Source organism: Mobula birostris, chromosome 4 (genome assembly GCF_030028105.1).
Source record: "Mobula birostris isolate sMobBir1 chromosome 4, sMobBir1.hap1, whole genome shotgun sequence".
Lineage (NCBI taxonomy): Eukaryota > Metazoa > Chordata > Chondrichthyes > Myliobatiformes > Myliobatidae > Mobula > Mobula birostris.
Window position 1 is genome coordinate 99,598,314 of NC_092373.1, and position 23,760 is coordinate 99,622,073.

General features: G+C 42.5%; 1 protein-coding gene across 3 annotated transcripts in view; it reads left to right on the plus strand.

Annotated features, from left to right (window-relative positions):
* The window catches only part of ephb1 (EPH receptor B1), a 774,921-nt gene that overhangs the window by 508,854 nt on the left and 242,307 nt on the right, over positions 1-23,760 (plus strand). For all 3 annotated transcript variants that reach the window (XR_011885740.1, XR_011885741.1, XM_072255851.1), the window contains exon 7: positions 13,342-13,504. Coding sequence is in view for 1 of the 3 variants with exons in the window: in XM_072255851.1 (XP_072111952.1) it covers positions 13,342-13,504 (163 nt within the window). In the remaining 2 variants the exon portion in view is untranslated. The remainder of the gene's footprint in view (positions 1-13,341; positions 13,505-23,760) is intronic.

The window sequence follows — 23,760 nt, forward strand, 5'->3', positions numbered from 1 at the left end:
GGATTAGCATTGAGGGCTCGGGGATATGCTAAACTGCGTCATTCAGAGAGTCAGCAGTGAATACCCTTAACCTTCCCAACAAAATTGATAAGTGTGGTGCTAAAGTTAGTTGGAAAGTGGTTTCAGAGCACAGCCTTTCTCTGCTAGGATGTATGTATCAATAACTAGAAACATAGAAACATAGAAAATAGGTGCAGGAGTAGGCCATTCAGCCCCTCAAGCCTGCACCGCCATTCAGTATGATCATGGCTGATCATCCAACTCAGAACCCTGTACCAGCCTTCCCTCCATACCCCCTGATCCCCGTAGCCACAAGGGCCATATCTAACTCCCTCTTAAATATAGCCAATGAACTGGCCTCAACTGTTTCCTGTGGCAGAGAATTCCACTGATTCACCACTCTCTGTGTGAAGAAGTTTTTCCTAATCTCAGTCCTAAAAGGCTTCCCCTTTATCCTCAGACTGTGACCCCTCGTTCTGGACTTCCCCAACATCGGGAACAATCTTCCTGCATCTAGCCTGTCCAATCCCTTTAGGATTTTATACATTTCAATCAGATCCCCCCTCAATCTTCTAAATTCCAACGAGTACAAGCCCAGTTCATCCAGTCTTTCATTGTATGAAAGTCCTGCCATCCCAGGAATCAATCTGGTGAACCTTCTCTGTACTCCCTCTATGGCAAGGATGTCTTTCCTCAGATTAGGGGACCAAAACTGCACACAATACTCCAGGCATGGTCTCACCAAGGCCTTGTACAACTGCAGTAGTACCTCCCTGCTCCTGTACTCGAATCCTCTTGCTATAAATGCCAGCATACCATTGGCTTTTTTCACCACCTGCTGTACCTGCATGCCCACTTTCAATGATTGGTGTATAATGACACCCAGGTCTCGTTGCACCTCCCCTTTTCCTAATCGGTCACCATTCAGATAATAATCTGTTTTCCTATTTTTGCCACCAAAGTGGATAACTTCAGATTTATCCACATTAAATTGCATCTGCCATGAATTTGCCCACTCACCCAACCTATCCAAGTCACCCTGCATCCTCTTAGCACCCTCCTCACAGCTAACACTGCCGCCCAGCTTCGTGTCATCCGCAAACTTGGAGATGCTGCATTTAATTCCCTCATCCAAGTCATTCATATATATTGTAAACAACTGGGGTCCCAGCACTGAGCCTTGCGGTACCCCACTAGTCACTGCCTGCCATTCTGAAAAGGTCCCGTTTATTCCCACTCTTTGCTTCCTGTCTGCCAACCAATTCTCTATCCACATCAATACCTTGCCCCCAATACCATGTGCTTTAAGTTTGCACACTAATCTCCTGTGTGGGACCTTGTCAAAAGCCTTTTGAAAATCTGATGCTTTTACCATGACCATCAACTGGTTATGGAATTGCTAGTTATTAGGTCAAACCTTCACTGGTTATAAGATCAGGTTATCAAGTTGCCCCCTTTCAGACATTTGCTTACTCTTAATTACCTCTGGCTCCTGCATTGGAGTAAATTAAGAGGGCAATTAAAGTTCCATGAAAATTTTGTTGTAGAAGCAGGAAAGAAAGATCTCTTGTAGTTCTTCGAAATTCTCACAACTTGTCTGTGGATAAGTGTTCATATTCGTCTCTGGTCGATCTGGCAGAGGACTCAAGCAGAACAGTTCTCTCCAGAAAATCCCCGTACTGGTAAATGTTATACTCATGAAGGTGTTGGGGATTTCTGTTAAGCCTGTTTCTTTTTACTGTTTTAGCAATGTCAGGTCAAGCCTTCCCTCCCATCCTCATGGCATCAATGAATGTAAACAAGTGAAGTTCCAGGGGTTCATTGTATCCATATGGTATGCCCAGAGACTACCTCACCCCAAATGGCAAGGCTTGTGAAATATTGTCTTTTAGTGCATTGATTCCAACTGTGCACTCTGAGAATGCCGTTGGCAGAAGTAGTGATCTAAGTGATATCCACAATGTTTTTTGTTCTTTTTGAATAAAATTTTCCCATCAAATTTACTTCTGCATCTTTTGATGTCTAACAGATGAGGAAACTATTTGTCCTTCCTGCAGAGTGAACATAATGGCTCTAAACACTAGTTATTAAGGAATTACAGCCATTTCAAATATGCTGGTAATTTGCAACTGCATTTTCATTCTGTACTTCTCAAGAGTGGTTGACTTTTAATGGTAATGACAACAAAGTCTTCATTCAAAGGCTTTATTTCCACTTTCCTTCAGAAACTAATTTGAGTTCTCAGATAGCACAGAGGAAAGCTCTCTTCAACCCATCCAGCCATTATTGTTGTCTACATCTGCCACTTCAATCGCACCGTCAGTGTATGTAATCATTCACCATTCCTTTTTTTCCCTAAACTGTGGTGTTTTTATTAAATTTGTGAATCTTAATACTTTGCTTTCTTCTGGGATGGCAATGGGTCCAAATTCCACTGGAATAATTGTCTTCATAGACCGAGGATTTCAGGAAGGCCTGAAGAGGCTCCTTAGAGAAGGTGCTATCTTTTTGATTTTGCTGTCTTTTTTGCCTCTTTCTAAGGTTTAAAAGACCCTTTCTGGTCTCAGCTGCACTGGTAGGAATGTCAGTGAAACAGGAAACAGGGAACTTTTTAGGAATGTAGAAGGGAGGGTAGCGAGGAGAAGTACCAGACCATTGTTTGCTTTGAATAACATCAGAGAGTACTGGAAGTACTCAAAGTTAGGCAAATCCTATGTAAATAGAAGCAAAGCAAAGGTTAATTAGATTAATTTAATTTAATTTGAAGTGTCATCATTTGTCATGACCCAAAAGTGTAGTAAATTGCAAATTCAGTAATAACTTTCAGAAATTAAGTGGATAAATAACTGAAAGGTAACAAGGGGCTGCAGAAAAAAAAGAGCAGGGTAGGAGGACTAAATAGAAAGCTCTTTCAAAGGTTCAGAAAAATGAAAGGCTGGCTGTCCTGTCTCATTGTTGTAGTTTCCTGGGATTGAAGTTGGCCAGTGCTTAATCTAAATTGTCTCTTCTTTTGATGCATCAATCCTGTAATTGCTGCTGTAATTTGTGTTACAGTCATCACTTTGTAAAATGGGGTCGTGCAGTGGTGTGGTTGCAATACCCTGCAACAGAATTCAGATACTGAATACCAACAATTTCAGTTCTCAGCTAATCTTTCTAGAGTGCAAAGCAGTAAATAAGAAGGAAAATATACATCCTGGACTAGATTAGGAGATTTGGTTTGTCAACTAAAACACCTAAAACTTCGATAAATGTACCATGGAGAGCATTCTGACTAGCTGCATCACCGTATGGTATGGGTGGGGGAGGAGGGCTACTGCACCAGATTGAAGTAAATTGTGGAAACTTGTTAAGTTAGGCTATGTCCACACTAGTCCGGATAATTTTGAAAACGCCGGTTTTGTGTAAAAATGACAGGCGTCCACACTAGGCATTTTTAAAAATACCTCTGTCCACATTAAAACAGATATTTGGGTGAATCTCTTCCTACTGGGCATGCGCAGGACACACACACAGAAAACAAGCAAAGAGGAACGCTATACTTGGTGTGCGTTTGTTCAGTTACAGAGTAGAAAAACTTAAAAGGAAATTGCCAAACGAAAGACTTAGTGCGCTTCTGTCCGGAAACATTTCCTACAGCCATAGTCTCTTCACCGATGAAAGGGACGACAGCTGCAACTAAATGCAATAAGGCTTGTTACTGGGCAAAAGTGAAATTTGCTGTTACCTCATTTGCTTGCCTTTACTCTTGCCATGTCTTTGTGTATTATTTTGCTGTATTTAACATGTGCAATAAAACGAGTTACTGGGCAAAAGTGACAATTGCAGCTATTGAATGTTTGCACAAGCAATACATTTATAAAGAGCATCTTGTTAAATGTATAAAACATGTCTGCATCAGTGTTGTCTTGTATTTCCACAAATGTTACATTAGGCTGTTACACATCTATTGTCAGATATCGTTGTGGTGTTGGAGGTTGCGTTCAAGAAAACAATGACATGCCGCACTGCCACCACTATTTGTTCCAGCAGGTCATGACAGCTGTTTTAAAAATAGACGGTTACCCCGTACACACTACGCCGAATATTAGGCGTTTTCAGATTTATTCACTCTGAAGAGCATTTCAGAAAATCTCTGTTTTTGGGGGAGGAAAACGCCGTTTCAGTGTAGACAGAGGGTCAAAACGAAGAGAAAAGGTTTCGGCTACGGATTTATCCGGTCTAGTGTGGATGTAGCCTTAGTCAGCTCTGTCATGGGTTCCACCCTCCGTAGTATCCAAGATATCTTCAAGAAGCGGTGCCTTAGGAAGGCAGCATCCATCATTAAGGACCCCCCAGCACCCAGGACATTCCCTCTTCACACTGTTACCAACAGGAAGGAGGTTCAAAGGCCTGAAGGCACACACTCAGTGATTCAGAAACAACTTCTTCCTTCTGCCCTCTGATTCCTAAATGGACATTGAATCCATGAACACTAACTCCGTACTTTTTAAATTTCTGTTATTTAGCCCTACTTATTTTAACTTAACTATTTAATAGACAGATATACACTTAGTGTAACTATTTAATAGACAGATACACTTAGTGTAACTCCGTTTCTTTTCTATATTTATTTATCATGTATTTCATTTTAAAGTTAACAAATTTCATGACATATGCTGGAGACATTAAATCTGATTCTGATTAGATTAGTTTTATTTGTCACATATACATTGAAACATAGTGATATGCATCATTCTGAGTCAACAACCGAAGTCCGAGGATGTGCTGGGGGCATCCTGCAAGTGTCACCATGCTTCCAGCACCAACATAGCATGCCCACACTTTACTAACCTGTACGTGGTGTGGGAGGAAGCTGGAACACCCAGGCAGTCACGAGAGAATGTACAAAAACTCCTTGCAGAGAGCAACAAGAGTATACCCTGTTCCAAACAAAATCATTTCATTATTATTAGATTGGCTGACCTGCAATTGCATTAACGCCCATTGCTGACAAGTACAGCAAGTGTGAACTTCTGCTTCAAGTCAGCTGGTGTAAGGCCTAATAAACTGTTTAATTCTTAAGTGGCTAATTAGTTTCTAATTAGGCAAAGCTCGACTGAAACCAAAGACAATGTGTAATTAATCATTCTAGCCCAGAATTTCTTGCCACATCATTCATACTGTTGCTGTTGCAATTTTAATTAAATTAATGCATCCAAGATGGCGTCTAAGTAAAGAAGCAGCTTAGTATTTGTAACACCCAGCCAGGTCACTTGGCCCAGCAGATCAGTGATGAGAAATGAGTCAAAGACGCCTTATAGCTTGGTACCCAAACAATGAGATACTTTGAAGCAATTTAGGTCACTCTGTTATAGGAAAAATATTATTAAACTTGAAGGAGTGCCGAAAAGATTTACCAGGATGTTGCCTGGACTTGTGGGCCTGAGTTACAAGGACAGATTGCAGAGACTAAGGCTTTATTCACTGGAACATAGGAAATTGAAGGGTGATCTGGTAGAAGTATATGTGATCTTGAGGAGTTCAGACAGGCTAAAAGCATGTAGTCTTTTACCTGGGGAGGGTATGCTAAAAGCAAGAAGGGAATAGATTTATGATCAGAGGTGAGAGATTTAAAAGAGACATCAGTGGCTGCTTCTTTATGCAAAAGGTGATTAATATTTAGTCTGAGCTACGAGAAATAGTGGTTGAGGAGGGCATATTGGCAATGTTTAAAACCCATCTAGATACGTAAGTATATATGGATCTGAATGTTGGACAATATCTAGTAACATGAAGAAACAAATTGAAGCAGCGGAGATGTAGTTTTTGAGGAGGATGCAAAGAATATCATGGATGAAGCGAATATCTAATGAGGATGTCCTGAACACAGCAAGCACAAAAAGAGAAATAATGTATGAGATCATGAAAAGGCAACGTAACTTCATTGAATATGTGATTAGGAAAGAGGAGTTAGAATGCACGGTAATTATGGGAAAGATTGAAGGGAAGAAAGCAAAAGGGAAGCGAAGACAAATGATGATGGAGACAACAGCCAGAGAACTGGAAATGAATACCAATGAACTGATCCGCTTGACCTGAAATAGGCGTGTGTGGGCCATGGCAGTCAAAGCTCAAACTGGGCATGGCACCTGATGATGATGATGAGATATGTACGTGGATAGAAGAGGTTTAGAGGCTAAATGCGGGCAGACAGGTCCTTTTTACCGGCCGGCACTAGACATCAGCGTCAGTGAGCTGAGCAGAAGGACCTGTTTCCATACTGTGTGAAACTTTCATTCCTCACGCCTTTTTTTTTTTTGCCAGGTGAAGTGATCTTAAATTGTAGTCCTTGCAGTACTATGGAAAACACAGAACAAGGTACGTTTGTACATAGAGAGGTGACAAAGGATTGGAAGATGTAGAATTTTTGAGGGTAGAGTTAAGAAACTGCCACAGTAAAAAGACCCTGATGGGAGTTATACACAGGCCTCCGAACAGTAGCCAAGATGTGGGATATAAACATAGAAAACATAGAAAATAGGTGCAGGAGTAGGCCATTCGGCCCTTCGAGCCTGCACCGCCATTTATTATGATCATGGCTGATCATCCAACTCAGAATCCTGCACCAGCCTTCCCTCCATACCCTCTGATCCCCCTAGCCACAAGGGCCATATCTAACTCCCTCTTAAATATAGCCAATGAACTGGCCTCAACTGTTTCCTGTGGCAGAGAATTCCACAGATTCACCTAGATTCCACAGATTAAGAAGATTTTCCTAATCTCAGTCCTAAAAGGCTTCCCCTTTATCCTCAAACCGTGACCCCTCGTTCTGGACTTACCCAACATCGGGAACAATCTTCCTGCATCTAGCCTGTCCAATCCCTTTAGGATTTTATACGTTTCAATCAGATCCACCCCTTAATCTTCTAAATTCCAACGAGTACAAGCCTAGTTCATCCAGTCTTTCTTCATATGAAAGTCCTGCCATCCCAGGAATCAATCTGGTGAACCTTCTCTGTACTCCCTCTATGGCAAGGATGTCTTTCCTCAGATTAGGGGACCAAAACTGCACACAATATTCCAGGTGTGGTCTCACCAAGGCCTTGTACAACTGCAGTAGTACCTCCCTGCTCCTGTACTCGAATCTTCTTGCTATAAATGCCAGCATACCATTGGCCTTTTTCACCACCTGCTGTACCTGCATGCCCACTTTCAATGACTGGTGTATAATGACACCCAGGTCTCGTTGCACCTCCCCTTTTCCTAATCGGCCACCATTCAGATAATAATCTGTTTTCCTATTTTTGCCACCAAAGTGGATAACTTCACATTTATCCACATTAAATTGCATCTGCCATGGATTTGTCCACTCACCCAACCTATCCAAGTCACCCTGCATCCTCTTAGCATCCTCCTCACAGCTAACACTGCCGCCCAGCTTCGTGTCATCCGCAAACTGAGATGCTGCATTTAATTCCCTCATCCAAGTCATTAATATATATTGTAAACAACTGGGGTCCCAGCACTGAGCCTTGCGGTACCCCACTAGTCACTGCCTGCCATTCTGAAAAGGTCCCGTTTATTCCCACTCTTTGCTTCCTGTCTGCTAACCAATTCTCTATCCACATCAATACCTTACCCCCAATACCGTGTGCTTTAAGTTTGCACACTAATTTCCTGTGTGGGACCTTGTCAAAAGCCTTTTGAAAATCCAAATATACCACATTTACTGGTTCTCCCCTATCCACTCTACTAGTTACATCCTCAAAAAATTCTATGAGATTTGTCAGACATGATTTTCCTTTCACAAATCCATGCTGACTTTGTCCGATGATTTCACCGCTTTCCAAATGTGCTGTTATCACATCTTTGATAACTGACTCCAGCAGTTTCCCCACCACTGATGTTAGGCTAACCGGTCTATAATTCCCCGGTTTCTCTCTCCCTCCTTTTTTAAAAAGTGGAGTTACATTAGCCACCCTCCAATCCTGAGGAACTAGTCCAGAATCTAAAGAGTTTTGAAAAATTATCACTAATGCATCCACTATTTCTTGGGCTACTTCCTTAAGCACCCTGGGATGCAGACCATCTGGCCCTGGGGATTTATCTGCCTTTAATCCCTTCAATTTACCTAACACCACTTCCCTACTAACATGTATTTCGCTCAGTTCCTCCATCTCACTGGACCCTCTGTCCCCTACTATTTCTGGAAGATTATTTATGTCCTCCTTAGTGAAGACAGAACCAAAGTAATTATTCAATCGGTCTGCCACGTCCTTGCTCCCCATAATCAATTCACCTGTTTCTGTCTGTAGGGGACCTACATTTGTCTTTACCAGTCTTTTCCTTTTTACATATCTATAAAAGCTTTTACAGTCAGTTTTTATGTTCCCTGCCGGTTTTCTCTCATAATCTTTTTTCCCCTTCCTAATTAAGCCATTTGTCCTCCTCTGCTGAACTCTGAATTTCTCCCAGTCCTCAGGTGAGCCACTTTTTCTGGCTAATTTGTATGCTTCTTCTTTGGAATTGATACTATCCCTAATTTCTCTTGTCAGCCACGGGTGCACTACCTTTCTTGATTTATTCTTTTGCCAAACTGGGATGAACAATTGTTGTAGTTCATCCATGCAATCTTTAAATGCTTGCCATTACATATCCACCGTCAATCCTTTAAATGTCATTTGCCAGTCTATCTTAGCTAATTCACGTCTCATACCTTCAAAGTTACCCCTCTGTAAGTTCAGAACCTTTGTTTCTGAATTAACTATGTCAATCTCCATCTTAATGAAGAATTCCACCATATTATGGTCACTCTTACCCAAGGGGCCTCTCACGACAAGATTGCTAATTAACCCTTCCTCATTCCTCAAAACCCAGTCTAGAATAGCCTGCTCTCCAGTTGGTTCCTCGACATATTGGTTCAAAAAACCATCCCGCATACATTCCAAGAAATCCTCTTCCTCAGCACCTTTACCAATTTGGTTCACCCAATCTACATGTAGATTGAAGTCACCCATTATAACTGCTGTTCCTTTATTGCACACATTTCTAATTTCCTGTTTAATACCATCCCCGACCTCACTACTACTGTTAGGTGGCATGTACACAACTCCCACCAGCGTTTTCTGCCCCTTAGTGTTATGCAACTCTACCCATATCGATTCCACATCTTCCCGGCTTATGTCCTTCCTTTCTATTGCGTTAATCTCCTCTTTAACCAGCAACGCCACCCCACCTCCTTTTCTTTCATGTCTATCCCTCCTGAATATTGACTATCCCTGAACGTTGAGCTCCCATCCTTGGTCACCCTGGAGCCATGTCTCTGTGATCCCAACTATATCATAATCATTAATAACAATCTGCACTTTCAATTCATCCACCTTGTTACGAATGCTCCTGGCATTGACACACAAAGCCTTCAGGCGCTCTTTTACAACTCTCTTAGCCCTTGTACAATTATGTTGAAAAGTGGCCCTTTTTGATGCTTGTCCTGGTTTTGTCGGCCTACCACTTTTACTTTTCACCTTACTACTTTTTGCTTCTACCCTCACTTTACACCCCTCTGTCTCTCTGCACTGGTTCCCATCCCCCTGTTGTGAACTAACCTCCTCTCGCCTAGCCTCTTTAACTTGATTCCCACCCCCCAACCATATAAATGACAACAGGAGATAGAAAAGGCATGTACAGTAATAAAGAAAATGTTATGTATAAACATCTATGTCAGGATGCTGTTCATTGACTATAGCTCAGCATTTAATAGCATCATTCCCACAATCCTGATTGAGAAGTTGCAGAACCTGGGCCTCTGTACCTCCCTCTGTAATTGGATCCACGACTTCCTAACCAGAAGACCACAGTCTGTGCAGATTGGTGATAACATATTGTCTTCGTTGACGATCAACACTGGTGCACCTCAGGGGTGTGTGCTTAGTCCACTGCTCTACTCTCTGTCTACACATGACTGTGTGGCTGGGCATAGCTCAAATACCATCTATAAATTTGTTGATGATACAACCATTGTTGGTAGAATCTCAGATGGTGACGAGAGAGTGTACAGGAGTGAGATATGCCAACTAGTGGAGTGGTGCCACAGCAACAACCTAGCACTCAATGTCAGTAAGACGAAAGAGCTGACTGGGGACTTCAGGAAGGGTAAGACGAAGGAACACATACCAATCCTCATAGAGGGATCAGAAGTGAAGTGAAGTGAGTGATCAGCTTCAAGATCCTGGGTGTTAAGATCTCTGAGGATCTAACCTGGTCCCAACATATTGATGTAGTTATAAAGAAGGTAAGACAGCGACTATACTTTATTATGAGTTTGAAACGATTTGGCATGTCAACAAATACACTCAAAAACTTCTATAGTTGTACCATGGAGAGCATTATGACAAGCTGCATCACTGTCTGGTATGGAGGGGCTACTGCAGAGGACCAAAACAAGCTGCAGAAGGTTGTAAATCTAGTCAGCTCCATCTTGGGTACTAGCCTACGAAGTACCCAGGACATCTTTAGGGAGCAGTGTCTCAGAAAAGCAGCGTCCATTATTAAAGATCTCCAGCACCCAGGGCATGCCCTCTTCTCACTGTTACCATCAGGTAGAAGATACAGCAGCCTGAAGGCACACACTCAGCGATTCAGGAACAGCTTCTTCCCCTCTGCCATCCAATTCTTAAATGGACATTGAAACTTTGGACACTACCTCACTACTTTTAATATACAGTATTTCTGTTTTTGCACATTTTTTAATAATCTATTTAATATACATAATTGATTTACCTGTTTATTTATTACTATGTTTTATTTTATTTATTATTTTTTTTCTTTCTCTGCTGGATTATGTATTGCATTAAGCTGCTGCTGCTGCTAAATTAGCAAATTTCACATCACATGCCGGCGATAATAAACCTGATTCTGATTCTAATTCTGATGAGAATCATGTGGCATTTCAATATGCAGGTAGATTGGGAAAATCAGGTTGGTGCTGATTTTTAGAATGCCTGTGAGATGGCTTTTTAGAGCAGTTTGTGGTTAAGCCCACTAAGTGAAAGGCAGTTCTGGATTGGGTGTTGTGTAATGAACAAGATTTGATTATAGAGCTTAAGGTAAAAGAACCCTTAGGAGGCAGTGATCATAATATGACAGAATGCAACTTGGTTTGAGAGGAAGAAGATAAAGTCAGTTGTATTATTATTACTGCGCAATAAAAGGAATTACGGAGGCATGAGAGAGGAACTGGCCAAAGTTGATTGGAAGGGGACACTATTACGGATGATAGCAGAACAGCAAAAGTGGAGGTTCTGGGGGAAATCAGAGGCGCAGGATAGATACGTTCCAAAGCTGAAGAAGTTTTCTAAAGGGAGGATGAGGCAACCATGTTTGACAAGGGAAGTCAAGCATGAAAGCAAGAGAGCATATAATATAGTAAAGTTTAGTGGGAAGGTAGGGGATTGGGAAGCTTTAAAAAAGTGAACAGAAGACAATTATAAATGCCATAAGGAGAGAAATGATGAAATAGCTACCCAATAATATAAAGGAGGATACCAAAAGATTTTTCAGATATATGAGGAGTAAAAGAAAGACACATGTGGATATTGGATCACTGAAAAATAGCTTTAAGAGGTAGTATTGGGGAACAAAGAAATGGCTGATGCAATTCAAAAGTATTTTGCGTCAGACTTCACAGTGGAAGGACTACCAGCATGCCAGAAATTCACAAGTGTCAGGAGGCAGAAGTATGTGTGTTGCTATTACTAAGGAGATGGAGCTGGGGAAGCTGAAAGAACTGAAGGTAGATAAGTCATCTGGACCAGATGGTGTACACCCCAGGGTTCTGAAAAAGGTGGCTGAAGTGATTGTGGAGGCATTAGTAATGAACTTTCAAGAACCACTAGACTATGAACTGCTTCCGGAGGACTGGAAAATTGCAAATATCACTCGAAGTTCAAGTACAAAGAACCCCAATAGAACCAAAAACAAAAATATCAACCACCCATTGTGTAGGGAAGAAAACAAAATGTGCAAAACAATACAAGTAAGCAAATAACTCCATTCTTTAAGAAGGGAGGGAGGCAGAATAAAGGAAGTTATAGTCCAGTTAGCCTGACTTCAGTGGTTGGGAAGTTGTTGGAGTCCATTATTAAGGATGAGATTTCAGGGTACTTGGAGGCACATGATAAAATAGGCCAAAGTCAGCATGGATTCCTTAAGAGGAAATCTTGCCTGACTATTCTGTTGGTACTGTTTGAAGAAGTAGCAGGCAGGAGAGTCAGTGGATGGTATTTACTTGGAGTTTCAAAAGACCTTTGATAAGGTGCCACACATGAAGCTGCTTAACAAGATAAGTGCACGTGGTATTAAAGAAAAGATAGTAGCATGGATAGAAGATTTGTGACTGGCAGGAAGCAAAGAGTGGGAGTAAAGGAGGCCTTTCCTGATTGGCCGCCAGTGTCTAGTGGTGTTCCCAGGGGTCGGTATTGGGACCGCTTCTTTTCACACCATATGTCAATGATCTGGATGACAGAACTGATGGCTTTGCAGCCAAGTTTGCAGATGATACAAAGTTAGGTAGGTAGAGGGGCAGGTACTTTTGAGGAAGCAAGGTATCTGCAGAAGGACTTAGATTGCAGAATAGTAAAAGATGTGGCAGATAGAACATAGTACTGAGAAATGTATGGTCTTACAGTTTGGTAGAAGGAATAAAGGCATAGACTCATTTCTAAACAGGGATTCAATTCTAAAATCTGAGGTCCTTGTACAGGATTCCCTAAAGGTTAACCTGCAGGTTGAGTCGGTGGTAAAGAAGGCAAATGTAATTTGTGTATAAATTTTGTGCATAAATTGGAAAATATACACTAGATATGGTAACCATACCCTCCATGTCCTTAAACACATATAAGCCCAATAAGAAGGAACAATTACTGGAAGTGGACAGAGAGAGGAAATTAGTTCTGCCATTCAGCAGTGTATGTACATACACTGAACGTTTGAATTTAATAACATTGTGGAAGCTTGATTGTACACAGTAGAGTCTGTAAATCTGGCATCTGTAACCTGAAGATAACCTGGACATGGTGGAACTTTTAGTGCTTTGGACTGAAAGTAGATTTCTGGGCACCGTTAATGCATCAAGTTCCTGGAATCTGAAACATCCTGCTTAAGAATGCCATGGAAGCAGATGGCTTGGTAGTATTCAATAATCAATATTGAATAAATCAAGGGAGAAATTTGAACGTGTGCAGGGGTAGTGCAAAGGAGATGGATTGCAGAGGGTCCGCGCAAGCAGGTTGAACTATGTGGTAAGCAGCCTTCCTGTATTGTTCTGCAATGAAAACTGGGTGAATATGCTTTGTTTTTCAGGATCAGAACGAGTACAACTCTTCAGTGGTGAAAAGCCTGACAAACACAGCTCGCATCGATGGCCTCCGGCCTGGCGTGGTGTATGTGGTGCAGGTGCGGGCCAGGACAGTGGCTGGTTTTGGAAAGTACAGCGGCAAAATGTGCTTCCAGACACTGACAGATGGTAAGGCTGGCAAGCAGGGTGCTGCCGAGAGGAACAGATTACAATATTTGCAAAGTTCTTAATTGAGTGGAGAAATGAAACCCCTAGTCAATGGTCACCTTCGTGCAGGCAGGCAGGGGAGTCCGGAAAAAGGAATAAAACAGAAATTCTTACAGTTCATCGATCATCTGAAGTTTTCCACACTGTGGCCCGCTCTTCCTTTTTGTACTTAAGAGTCCTGGCTTGACTCCATTATGAGTTTTGGCAGCATAAGAGGATCACGCCAGGAGCCTGCCCGCAGGAGACAGGACTGGGACTGCCACCCCATCACCAGCACCTGTGCTAAAATGTTGCCCAAGCAGCAAAGGTGATCAATCCCTTATGTTGAGCTCTGGTTGCATTGAATTTGTTGCAACCTCTGGCCCTACAGCTGTTACCTACAACTGTTCAGAAGAGCACTCATCTGAACAAAAATCAAGAGAAAAGCATGAGGGAAATTCCACTTGTGCTTGTTTTGTATGCCTCAGTAACATGTAACACATGATTCTAGGAATATTTTCTACTATTTGTCCACACACAGTTCCTAGTGAAGTCCCTCTCATCGAGAAATTAGACCTGATAGTTGCTTGCATTGTTTACCCTAATGCTGATATCATCAACATGTGTGGATAATGTGATGGCAGAAAATAGATCAAAAACTTCCAATTTATAACTTGTGAAATCAATGCACATTTCAGCAATTAATATGTCATGTTGTCAGCAATGAAGCCTGTTTGTAACTAGGATATCATTGTAATGTGTCATCCTCCAGGATAAATACTTACATGAAAAGTCCAACACAGCTTCTACTTTTTAACATATTCCTTTGAAAATAAACCCAAGCCCTCAGTTTACACCTGTTACAGCTTTCATTTTTTTTTTGGGTGTACTTATGCTCCCAAACGCTCGCCTTTTCCCTGATCCAACTTGTTTTTCAGGTTTTTCACATCTGAGGCAGACCTTTGAGTTTGAGAATGGTATCATTCCCTTTCAATTATTTACTTCTGAGCTGCTATGGAGCCTGATGATTCCTCCACAGTTGATGCAGGATCGGCAAAGGGGGTGGAATGGGATGTTGTGTGCTGTTTTAGTGTCTCAAGGTACTTGCTTCATGCCTTCCCAGAAGTTCTTTACTTCACGCACTAGAGAATCCCCACAAGTCAGTGAGGACATTGCATTTTTTGCAGGAAAGCTTTGAGAACATCCCTGAGGAATTTTCTCTGTCCTCCAAGAAGTGAGAGAGCATGGAGTACAGTGCTTGTTTAGTGATTCTGCTCTTCAGCAGGTGGACAATGTGACTTACCCACAGGACCTAGTTGACCAATGTTCAGGATGTTGACCAGGACATTAATGTCAATTTGCTTATCCTGCATCTGAAGGATTTTGTAGAGTCGTAGAAAGCAGCACAGAGACAGGCCCTTCAGCCCATCAAGATTTCCCTTCTAGCATTTTTCCTGCACTTGACTCAATCCTCTATCCTATCCATATACCTTTAAAATGTTGGTAATGTACTTGCATGCTCTGGCAGCTCATTCCAATACTTCCATATAAATCTATGTCCTCTACTTGTTGATACCCCAACCCTGGGGGAGAAAAACTGTGTGCATTCACCCATCTATAACCTCTCACCTCTCACTCTCCTATGCTTCGATGAATATAGTCAGACATAACGTACTCAACCTATCTCCATTACTCAGTCCTTCAGGTCACAGCAACTTCCTTGTCAGTCTCTTCTGCACTCTTTCTAGCAAAAAGCTCTCTTTCCCAAAGCAGGGTGACTAGAGCTGAACACAGTATTCCAACTGTGATCTCACCAATGACTGCAACATAGTATTATCCTGCCTGATGAAGTCCAGCATTCTAAAAGTGTTCTTCACCACCCTGTCTAATTAGGACATCATTTTCTTGGGGTCTTGTGCTTGTACTCCTAGGGCCCTCTGTTCTACTTTACTTCCCAGTGTCCGACTGTTCACTGTCAAAGTCCTACCCTGATTGGCCTTCCCAAAATGCAAGTCTTCACACTTATCTGGATTAACCTACATTTGCCATTCTTCAAGCAACACACATCAAAGTTGCTGGTGAACGCAGCAGGCCAGGCAGCATTTGTAGGAAGAGGTGCAGTCGACGTTTCAGGCCGGGACCCTTCGTCAGGACTAACTGAAGGAAGAGTGAGTGAGGGATTTGAAAGTTGGAGGGGGAGGGGGAGATCCAAAATGATAGGAGAAGACAGGAGAGGGAGGGATAGAGCCAAGAGCTGGACAGGTGATAGGCAAAAGGGGATACGAGAGGATCATGGGACAGGAGGTCCGGGAAGAAAGACAAGGAGGGGGGGGACCCAGAGGATGGGCAAGAAGTATATTCAGCGGGACAGAGGGAGAAAAAGGAGAGTGAGAGAAAGAATGTGTGCATAAAAATAAGTAACAGATGGGGTACGAGGGGGAGGTGGGGCCTTAGCGGAAGTTAGAGAAGTCGATGTTCATGCCATCAGGTTGGAGGCTACCCAGACGGAATATAAGGTGTCGTTCCTCCAACCTGAATGTGGCTTCATCTTTACAGTAGAGGAGGCCGTGGATAGACATGTCAGAATGGGAATGGGATGTGGAATTAAAATGTGTGGCCACTGGGAGATCCTGACTTTCTCTGGCGGACAGAGCGTAGATGTTCAGCAAAGTGGTCTCCCAGTCTGCGTCGGGTCTCGCCAATATATAAAAGTCCACATCGGGAGCACCGGACGCAGTATATCACCCCAGTCGACTCATGGGTGAAGTGTTGCCTCACCTGGAAGGACTGTTTGGGGCCCTGAATGGTGGTAAGGGAGGAAGTGTAAGGGCACGTGTAGCACTTGTTCCGCTTACACGGATAAGTGTTTGTAGGGAGCGATCCCTGCGGAATGCAGAGAGAGGGAGGGAAGGAAAGATGTGCTTAGTGGTGGGATCCCGTTGGAGGTGGCGGAAGTTACGGAGAATAATATGTTGGACCCGGAGGCTGGTGGGGTGGTAGGTGAGGACTAGGGGAACCCTATTCCTAGTGGGGTGGCGGGAGGATGGAGTGAGAGCAGATGTACGTGAAATGGGGGAGATGCGTTTAAGAGCAGAGTTGATAGTGGAGGAAGGGAAGCCTTTGACTTTGCCATTCTTCAGCCCACTTACCCAGCTGATCATGATCTCTCTCTAAATCGTGATGACCATCTTCACTGTCAACTTTTAGTATCAGCCACAAACATACCAACTATGTCTTGCACATTCTCATCCAAATCACTAACAAAGAGCAGTGGGCATAGTACTAACACTTGGGGTTGAGTTGGGACCTGGAGTTGGAAAATCAACCTTTCACCTTCTACCTGCACTTTCTATCATCAAGTGAAATCTGTATCCAATTAGGTACCTCTCCCTGGATCCCATGAAATCTAAATTTCCATAGCAGTCTACTCTGCAGAACTTTATCCATCGCCTTACTTAAGTCCATAGAGACTACATATATACAGTTAGTGAGATGCTGTCACAGCTCAGAGTGTTGGAGTTCAGAGTTAATTTCTAACTTCAACTGTAAGGAGTCTATACATCCTCCCCATGGAAAATGTGGGTTTCTCCAGGTCCTCTGGTTTCCTCCCACTGTCCAAAGGTGAACTGGTTAATAGGTTAAATGGTCATTGTACATTGTCCCGTAATTAGGCTTAGGTTAAATCACGGGTTGGTTGGCAGAATGACTCAAAGGACCAGAAGGGTCTGTTTCTCTAAATAAATAAAATAATAGTATCTACTGCCCTGCCTTCTTCATCTTTCAAAAAAAAACAACTCAATTAAAACTCAAAACTCAATCAAAATGAAGACAGTATATCTTCTGTGCCTCGAGTGTTGGCTTTATACAGTCTATGTCTTGGAAGGGTATAGGAGAGCAGAAGCCACTGCCCAGTAGACCATGACCCTGGTGTCAGGTCTGATGACTTTGGTCTTTAAACATCCTTTTCTTCGGACAACCACACCTTGTAGTGAGACAGTTGAGGTAGTGATGAATTTCCCTTGCCTTTCCTGGGAAGCAGAGACATGGAAAGCAACCTTGTTGTAACTCTTGTTGCTGGGGGTCAGTGTTTTGTTGTGGGGAGGTTGTTAGAGGACTTCTGTCTTCTGGATGTTTAGGCCCAAGATAAATCAAGTAACTTTCACTGTCTTGTGCACAAGTACGGTGAGATAAACATATCATCCAAACTTGCATGCAGCAGCATCATGAACATGTAGGTTCAGACAACACACAGAGCATAAATTATATACACGTAAATTATTCATGACAGCAATGAAGAAGCCTGTGTAAAATATACAATGACTTGGAGTTTGGTCTCCAAATGTGAATTACACAGGTGCTATCTCAGTCAGCTTACAGTTGTGATTTGGAATTCTCTACCCGAAGAGGTGATTGTACCTGATTCAGTGCTTCTGGCAAAGGGCAGCTGGACTAGGACAACAAAGAGATTGTCGCGGGAGGCCAAGGAGCAGTTACGGGATTTCCTTTGAGTCGGTGGACTGGGCTGTGTTCAAGGACTCATCTGTGGATCTGAGTGAATACATCATGGTTGTCACGGACTTTATTAAAACAGTTGTAGACGAGTGTGTCCCCACAAAATCATTCATAGTCTTCGCCAACCAGAAGCCCTAGATGAATCATGAGAGCCACAACCTGCTGAAGGCCAGATCAGAGGCATTCAAGTCTGGTGACCAAGAAAGTCACAAGAGGTCCAAAAATGATCTCCAGAAAGCCATCTCACAGGCGACATAGCAATTAAGGATGAAGCTGGAATGATCGAAGGTTGCTTGTTAGTTGTGGCAGGGCTTGAATGCTCTCACCTCTTATAATGTAAAATCAAAGCGATATAGGCAACAACAGGGCTTCATTTCTAACTGATCTCAATGCCTTCTGTGTTTGTTTTGACCATCAAAACATGGAGGAACAATCATGAATTCTCAAAGACCCCAATGATCCTGTGATTTCAGTCTCTGAGGCAGACAAGTAAGTGGCCTTTAGGAGGGTGAACCCAAAAAAGCATCCAGCCCATACGGAATACCTGGCCAAGTACTAAAGGCCTGTGCTGATCAACTGGCTGGAGTGTTCACTGAGGTCTTTAACCTCTCACCGGCACTCTGAGGTACCCACTGCTTCAACTAGACTTCATATTGTCACGTGATCGGCAACAATGAATATATCGAGTCAGGGTTTATAAACAAACAAACATTTATTAAACCCTTATAAACAATGAAAAAAAACGAAAACCCTAACCGGAAGTAAACGGCTATGCGTCCATTCAGTAAACCGCTACTCAGTACTAGTTCGTAAAGCATAACATGTGAAACCAGTTCTTAAAGCAATAAATTCAAACACAGTTTCTCGAATGGTAAATTTTAAAGTCCAAGAGATTTATATAGTCAATTAGGAGAGTCTTTCATGAGGTAACAAATTCCTCGAAGACACGACGTCACTGCCACTCCCAGCCGGATCCTGCCTTGTCCACAGGATTCACGATGACGGAAATAAAACAGTTTTAAAGGCACTGACCTTCCTCAGTAGAACAGATAGTGCACAGCCTTTTCTGCTGCCTTTTTAGCAGAGGCTATCTCATGCAGATCACTCTTTCTTGAATGAATTCAATAATGGTCGATCCTTTCCAAACCCGTCGAACATCTCCTTCAGGGTCCTGTCTTCACTCTCCAATGTTACTGAAAAGATACATTAACAAACCTAGCAGCGATTGGTCAATCTGCCGGCTCAGACTTCTGTTCCTTACATTAGAACATAAAACTCTGTTTAAGATCAAAACTGCGTCATAATGCAAATAAGGAGCGGAGTATCTCATGGAAGTTCTAACTGGAAAAACTAAACTGCCTTTTATACCCGTGGTGAACATGTCATCATGTGACCTCACATCGGTGGGAAAATTACATCAGGTGACCTCCAAAATACCATTACATCATTCTCACAAGAAAGTCACAAGATCTTCATGAGGTATATAACAATATACCTTAGAAGAATGTGGTGACCTGCCTCAATGACTATCATCCAGTAGCACTTACATCTACAGTGATGAAGTGTTTTGAGAGGTTGGTGATGAAACATATCAGCTCCTATCTGATAGCAACTTGGGTCTGCTCCAACTTGCCTACCAGAGCAACAGGTCTACAGTAGATGCCATCTCATTAGCTTTTCATTCAACCCAGGAAATTCTGGGCAGCAAAGATGTAGACATCAGGCAACTCTTTATTGACTACAGTTTGGCATTCAATACCATCATCCCCTCAAAATGAATCAATAAACTTCTAGACCTTGGCCTCAATATTTCCTTGTGCAATCAGATCCTCAATCTCCTCACTTGCAAACCCCAGTCATTTTGGATGGGCAACAACATCTCCTCCACGATCTTCATCAGCACAAATGCACCACAAGGCTGTGTGCTTAGACCCTTGCTCTACTCGCTTTACACTTACGACTGTTTAATTAAGTACAGCTCCAGTGCCATATTTGTGTTTGCTGATGACACCACTGTCATAGGCTGAATCGAAGGTGGTGATGAATCAGCCTATAGGAGAGAGATTGAATATCTGGCTGAGTGTTCCCACAACAACCTCTTACTCAAAGCAAGAGGAACGAGTTGATTGTTGACTTCAGGAGGAGGAAACCAGAGGTCCATGCGCCAGATCTCATCACAGGATCAGAAGTGGAGAGGGTAAGCAACTTTAAATCCCTCAGTGTTAGCAATTCTGAGGACTTGTCATTGGGCTAGGAAAGTATCAGATATGGCGTGTAAAGCCCTCCACACTATTGAGCACATTTAAGTGGAGTGCTGTAGCTGGAAAGCAGCATCCATCCTCAGGGACCCCCTCTCACTGCAGCCATGAGGAAGAAGGTACAGGAGCCTTAGGACTCACACCACCAAGTTCAGGAACAGTTATTACCTGTCAACCATCAGGCTCTTGAACCAGAGGGGATATCTTCACTCACATTCAGTTGCTCCATCACAGAAATGTTCCCGCAACCAATGGACTCACTTTCAAGGACTCTTCATCTCATATACTCCATATTTATTGCTTACTTATTTTTTTATTATTATTATTTCTTTCTTTTTGTATTTGTACAGTTTGTTGTTTTTTGCCAATAATTGAAAGCTCAAGTCGGTACAGTCTTTCACTGATTCTATTATGGTTATTATTCTATTATGGATTTATTGAGTATGCCCATAAGAAATGAATCTCAGGGTTGTATATGGTGACATATATGTACTTCGATAGTAAATTTACTTTGAACTTTTAATTTTTGGATGTAACTGAGGGAGGAAACACTGTGGGATTCATAAAGAGCCAGGGAAATGGACAGAATGGATTGCACTTGCACAGGGCAAATATAGCCACGATGGATTGGAACTATTGTCTGAATAAAAGTAATGCACACCCCTCTTCTTTTCCTAATCCTCGATCTCCCAAAGGCTTGAGCTCAAAGTCAGTAAGGTATATTTTGGCCTTGCAGGTTCATGTTGTGTCCAGCTGGGGAGGACTGTCTGACAGCTTGCAGTGCAGTCCTGCCAGTTTTCTGCTGACTCTAGATGTGGAGTGCTTGACAAGTGGTCGCTACTGTTTCTATACTAGCCTTGACTGCTGTGCTCCAGTCTCACTGTACTTTCTCAGTGGAAGAGTGGAATTCAAGGTTTATTGACAAAGGGCAACACAGTGGCAGACTGTGTCCTATCCCAACTGTTACTTTCCACCTCCTCCCCCTCCCACCATCTCACAGCCTTTCTGAGCCCTGAGGTTCGCTCTCTGATCTCAACATGGATTATCAGAGCTATAAATTAGCTGAAATGGATTTTCCTTCCGTGCAGCAGAACAGATTAATGTGATGCAGGACAGTTTTCTCACTCTATCTGCAGTGCATTGCGACAGGGGATTTATCATTTTGTATACACCAATTCTTATTATCGACTGAAAAGTTCAGGATTATTGGTTGTCAGGAGAAGTGAAAAACTGGCAAATTTTTCATGCAGCAGATTGGAGTAAACGTATTCATGGAAGGAATGCCTGCAGTAGATTAACAAATAAACAGGACAGGGGATCAACAACTGAGCTTGAGAGTGAAATTATCGAAGGATCCAGGCTGGTTGTATCAGGAACGGATAGGTTACAGAATGCTGGGCAAAAAGAAAACAATTTAGTCTTTGTGAAGTAAGAACAAGCTGGGTAATGTGTGGAGAAAGCTAGCTCTTCATCTTCTCCTAGGATAGAGTATCATAGATAGGCACATAAATATGCAGGGAACAGAAGGATATGGATCATGTGCAGACAGAAGTGATTTAGTTTTATTTGACATTATGTTTAGCCTCTCTTACAAGTGCAATTTTTCTTCAGCAACTAAGTTTAGAGAGGCGGCCTGACCTTGGCAGTGTGGCCATGTTTTCGTAGTTTTTCCACTTTTTCACGATGGACTGCACTGAGCTACGAGGTATGTTCAGTGCCTTTGAGATGGTCTTGTACCCTTCCCCAGATTTGTGCTTCTCTATTATCATTTTCATGATTTGCCTTGAATGCTCTTTTGTCTTCATTTTGGTTTGGTCTGTTGAAAATCTACCATTCTGTTGGACTTAACAGAGAGAGGGCTATTTATTCTTATGAATTCATTGAAAGCAGGTGCTCCTCCAATTTTCTACATCAACAGATTGGGTGATTTGGTAAGGTAATACATTGCTCCTGAGGAAAGTTAGCGTAGTAATCACAAAGAGGATAAATACTTTTTCAGCCTCATAATTTTGGCTTTTAATATTTAGTAAATTGTCAACAGGTTTTGGAATTTTTATTTTGTTTTGACATGATACACAATGTCAGCACAAAAATCCTACTTCAATATATTTTAAATTGATACGGTAAAATGTGAAAATATTTGTGGGGGTTTAATACTATTTTAAGCCACATTATAGGCAACTCAGAACATAATTCTTATCATGCTCAACCTTTTGATTCCTGAACTTGTATGTAGGCTTAACAACATCTTTCTCCACTATCTGTTCTGATGCTCTCATTCATCCCCCCCGCCCCCCCGCTACTCCAATCCACTCCCCTCCCCACCATGCAGCACTAGCAAACCTTCCCGCTGGGATATTAGTCCTCCTCCAATTTGGTTGCAAACAACTCTTTTGTACAGGTCCAACCTTCCCTGGAAGAGAACCCAATGATCCAAAAATCTGAAGCCTTCCCTCCTGCACCAGCTCCTTAGCCATATGTTAAACTGTATAATCTTCCTATTTCTCACCTCACTAGCATGTGGCACAGGTAGCAATCATGACATTACAACCCTGGAGGGTCCTGTCTTGAAACTTAACACCAATCTCCCTGAATTCACTTCGTAGGACCTCATCACCCATTCTACCAGTGTAATTGGTACCAAAGTGGACCATGACCTCTAGCTGCTCACCCTCCATTTAAGAATGCTGTGGACTCGATCAGATGTCCCTGACCATGGCACCCAGGAGGCAACGAACTATCCAGAAATCAGGTTCTCATCAATGAAACCTCCTTTCTGTTCCCCTAATCAATAAATCCCCTATCACTACAGCTCCCCTCCCTTCTGAGCCACTGATCCAGACTCAGTGCTAGCGACCTGCTCATTGCTCCTTTTCCTTTTTAGGCAATCCCCACTCAACAGTATTCAATGTGGAATACTTATTACTGAGTGCAGTACTCTGCACTGACTGCCTATTCCTTTCCCTCTCCTGACAGTCACCTAGGTACCTGCCTCCTGCAACCTAGGCGTGACTAGCTCCGTGTAGCTCCTGTCTTTCACTGCCTCATTCTCCTGTATGAGGCAAAGGTCACTGAGCTGCAGCTCCAGTTCCTTAACACGTCCCCTACAAAGTTGTAGCTTGATGCACTTCACATAGATGTGAAGTGAGACTGGAGACTGGAGGTTTTCCAAAGTTCCCACATCTCACATAAGGAACATGCCATTAACTCTGAACCCATTCTCAGCATACTAGCTATGCACTAACAGGAATAAAAACTTACTGGAAACTTCCTTAGAATCTGCGGCAGTGCTTGTTCAAGTCAGTCGAGCCAAAGCCAAACCACTGTAACACCGCCCCACTCCAACAATGGCCGCTGCCCTAATGGTCTCCTCATGCATACCTCCTTTCACTTTATTAACTCAAATAAAACTCACTGCTGATGAGATTTGCAGTTTTCAAAAAAACAATCATAATTAAAACGAAACTG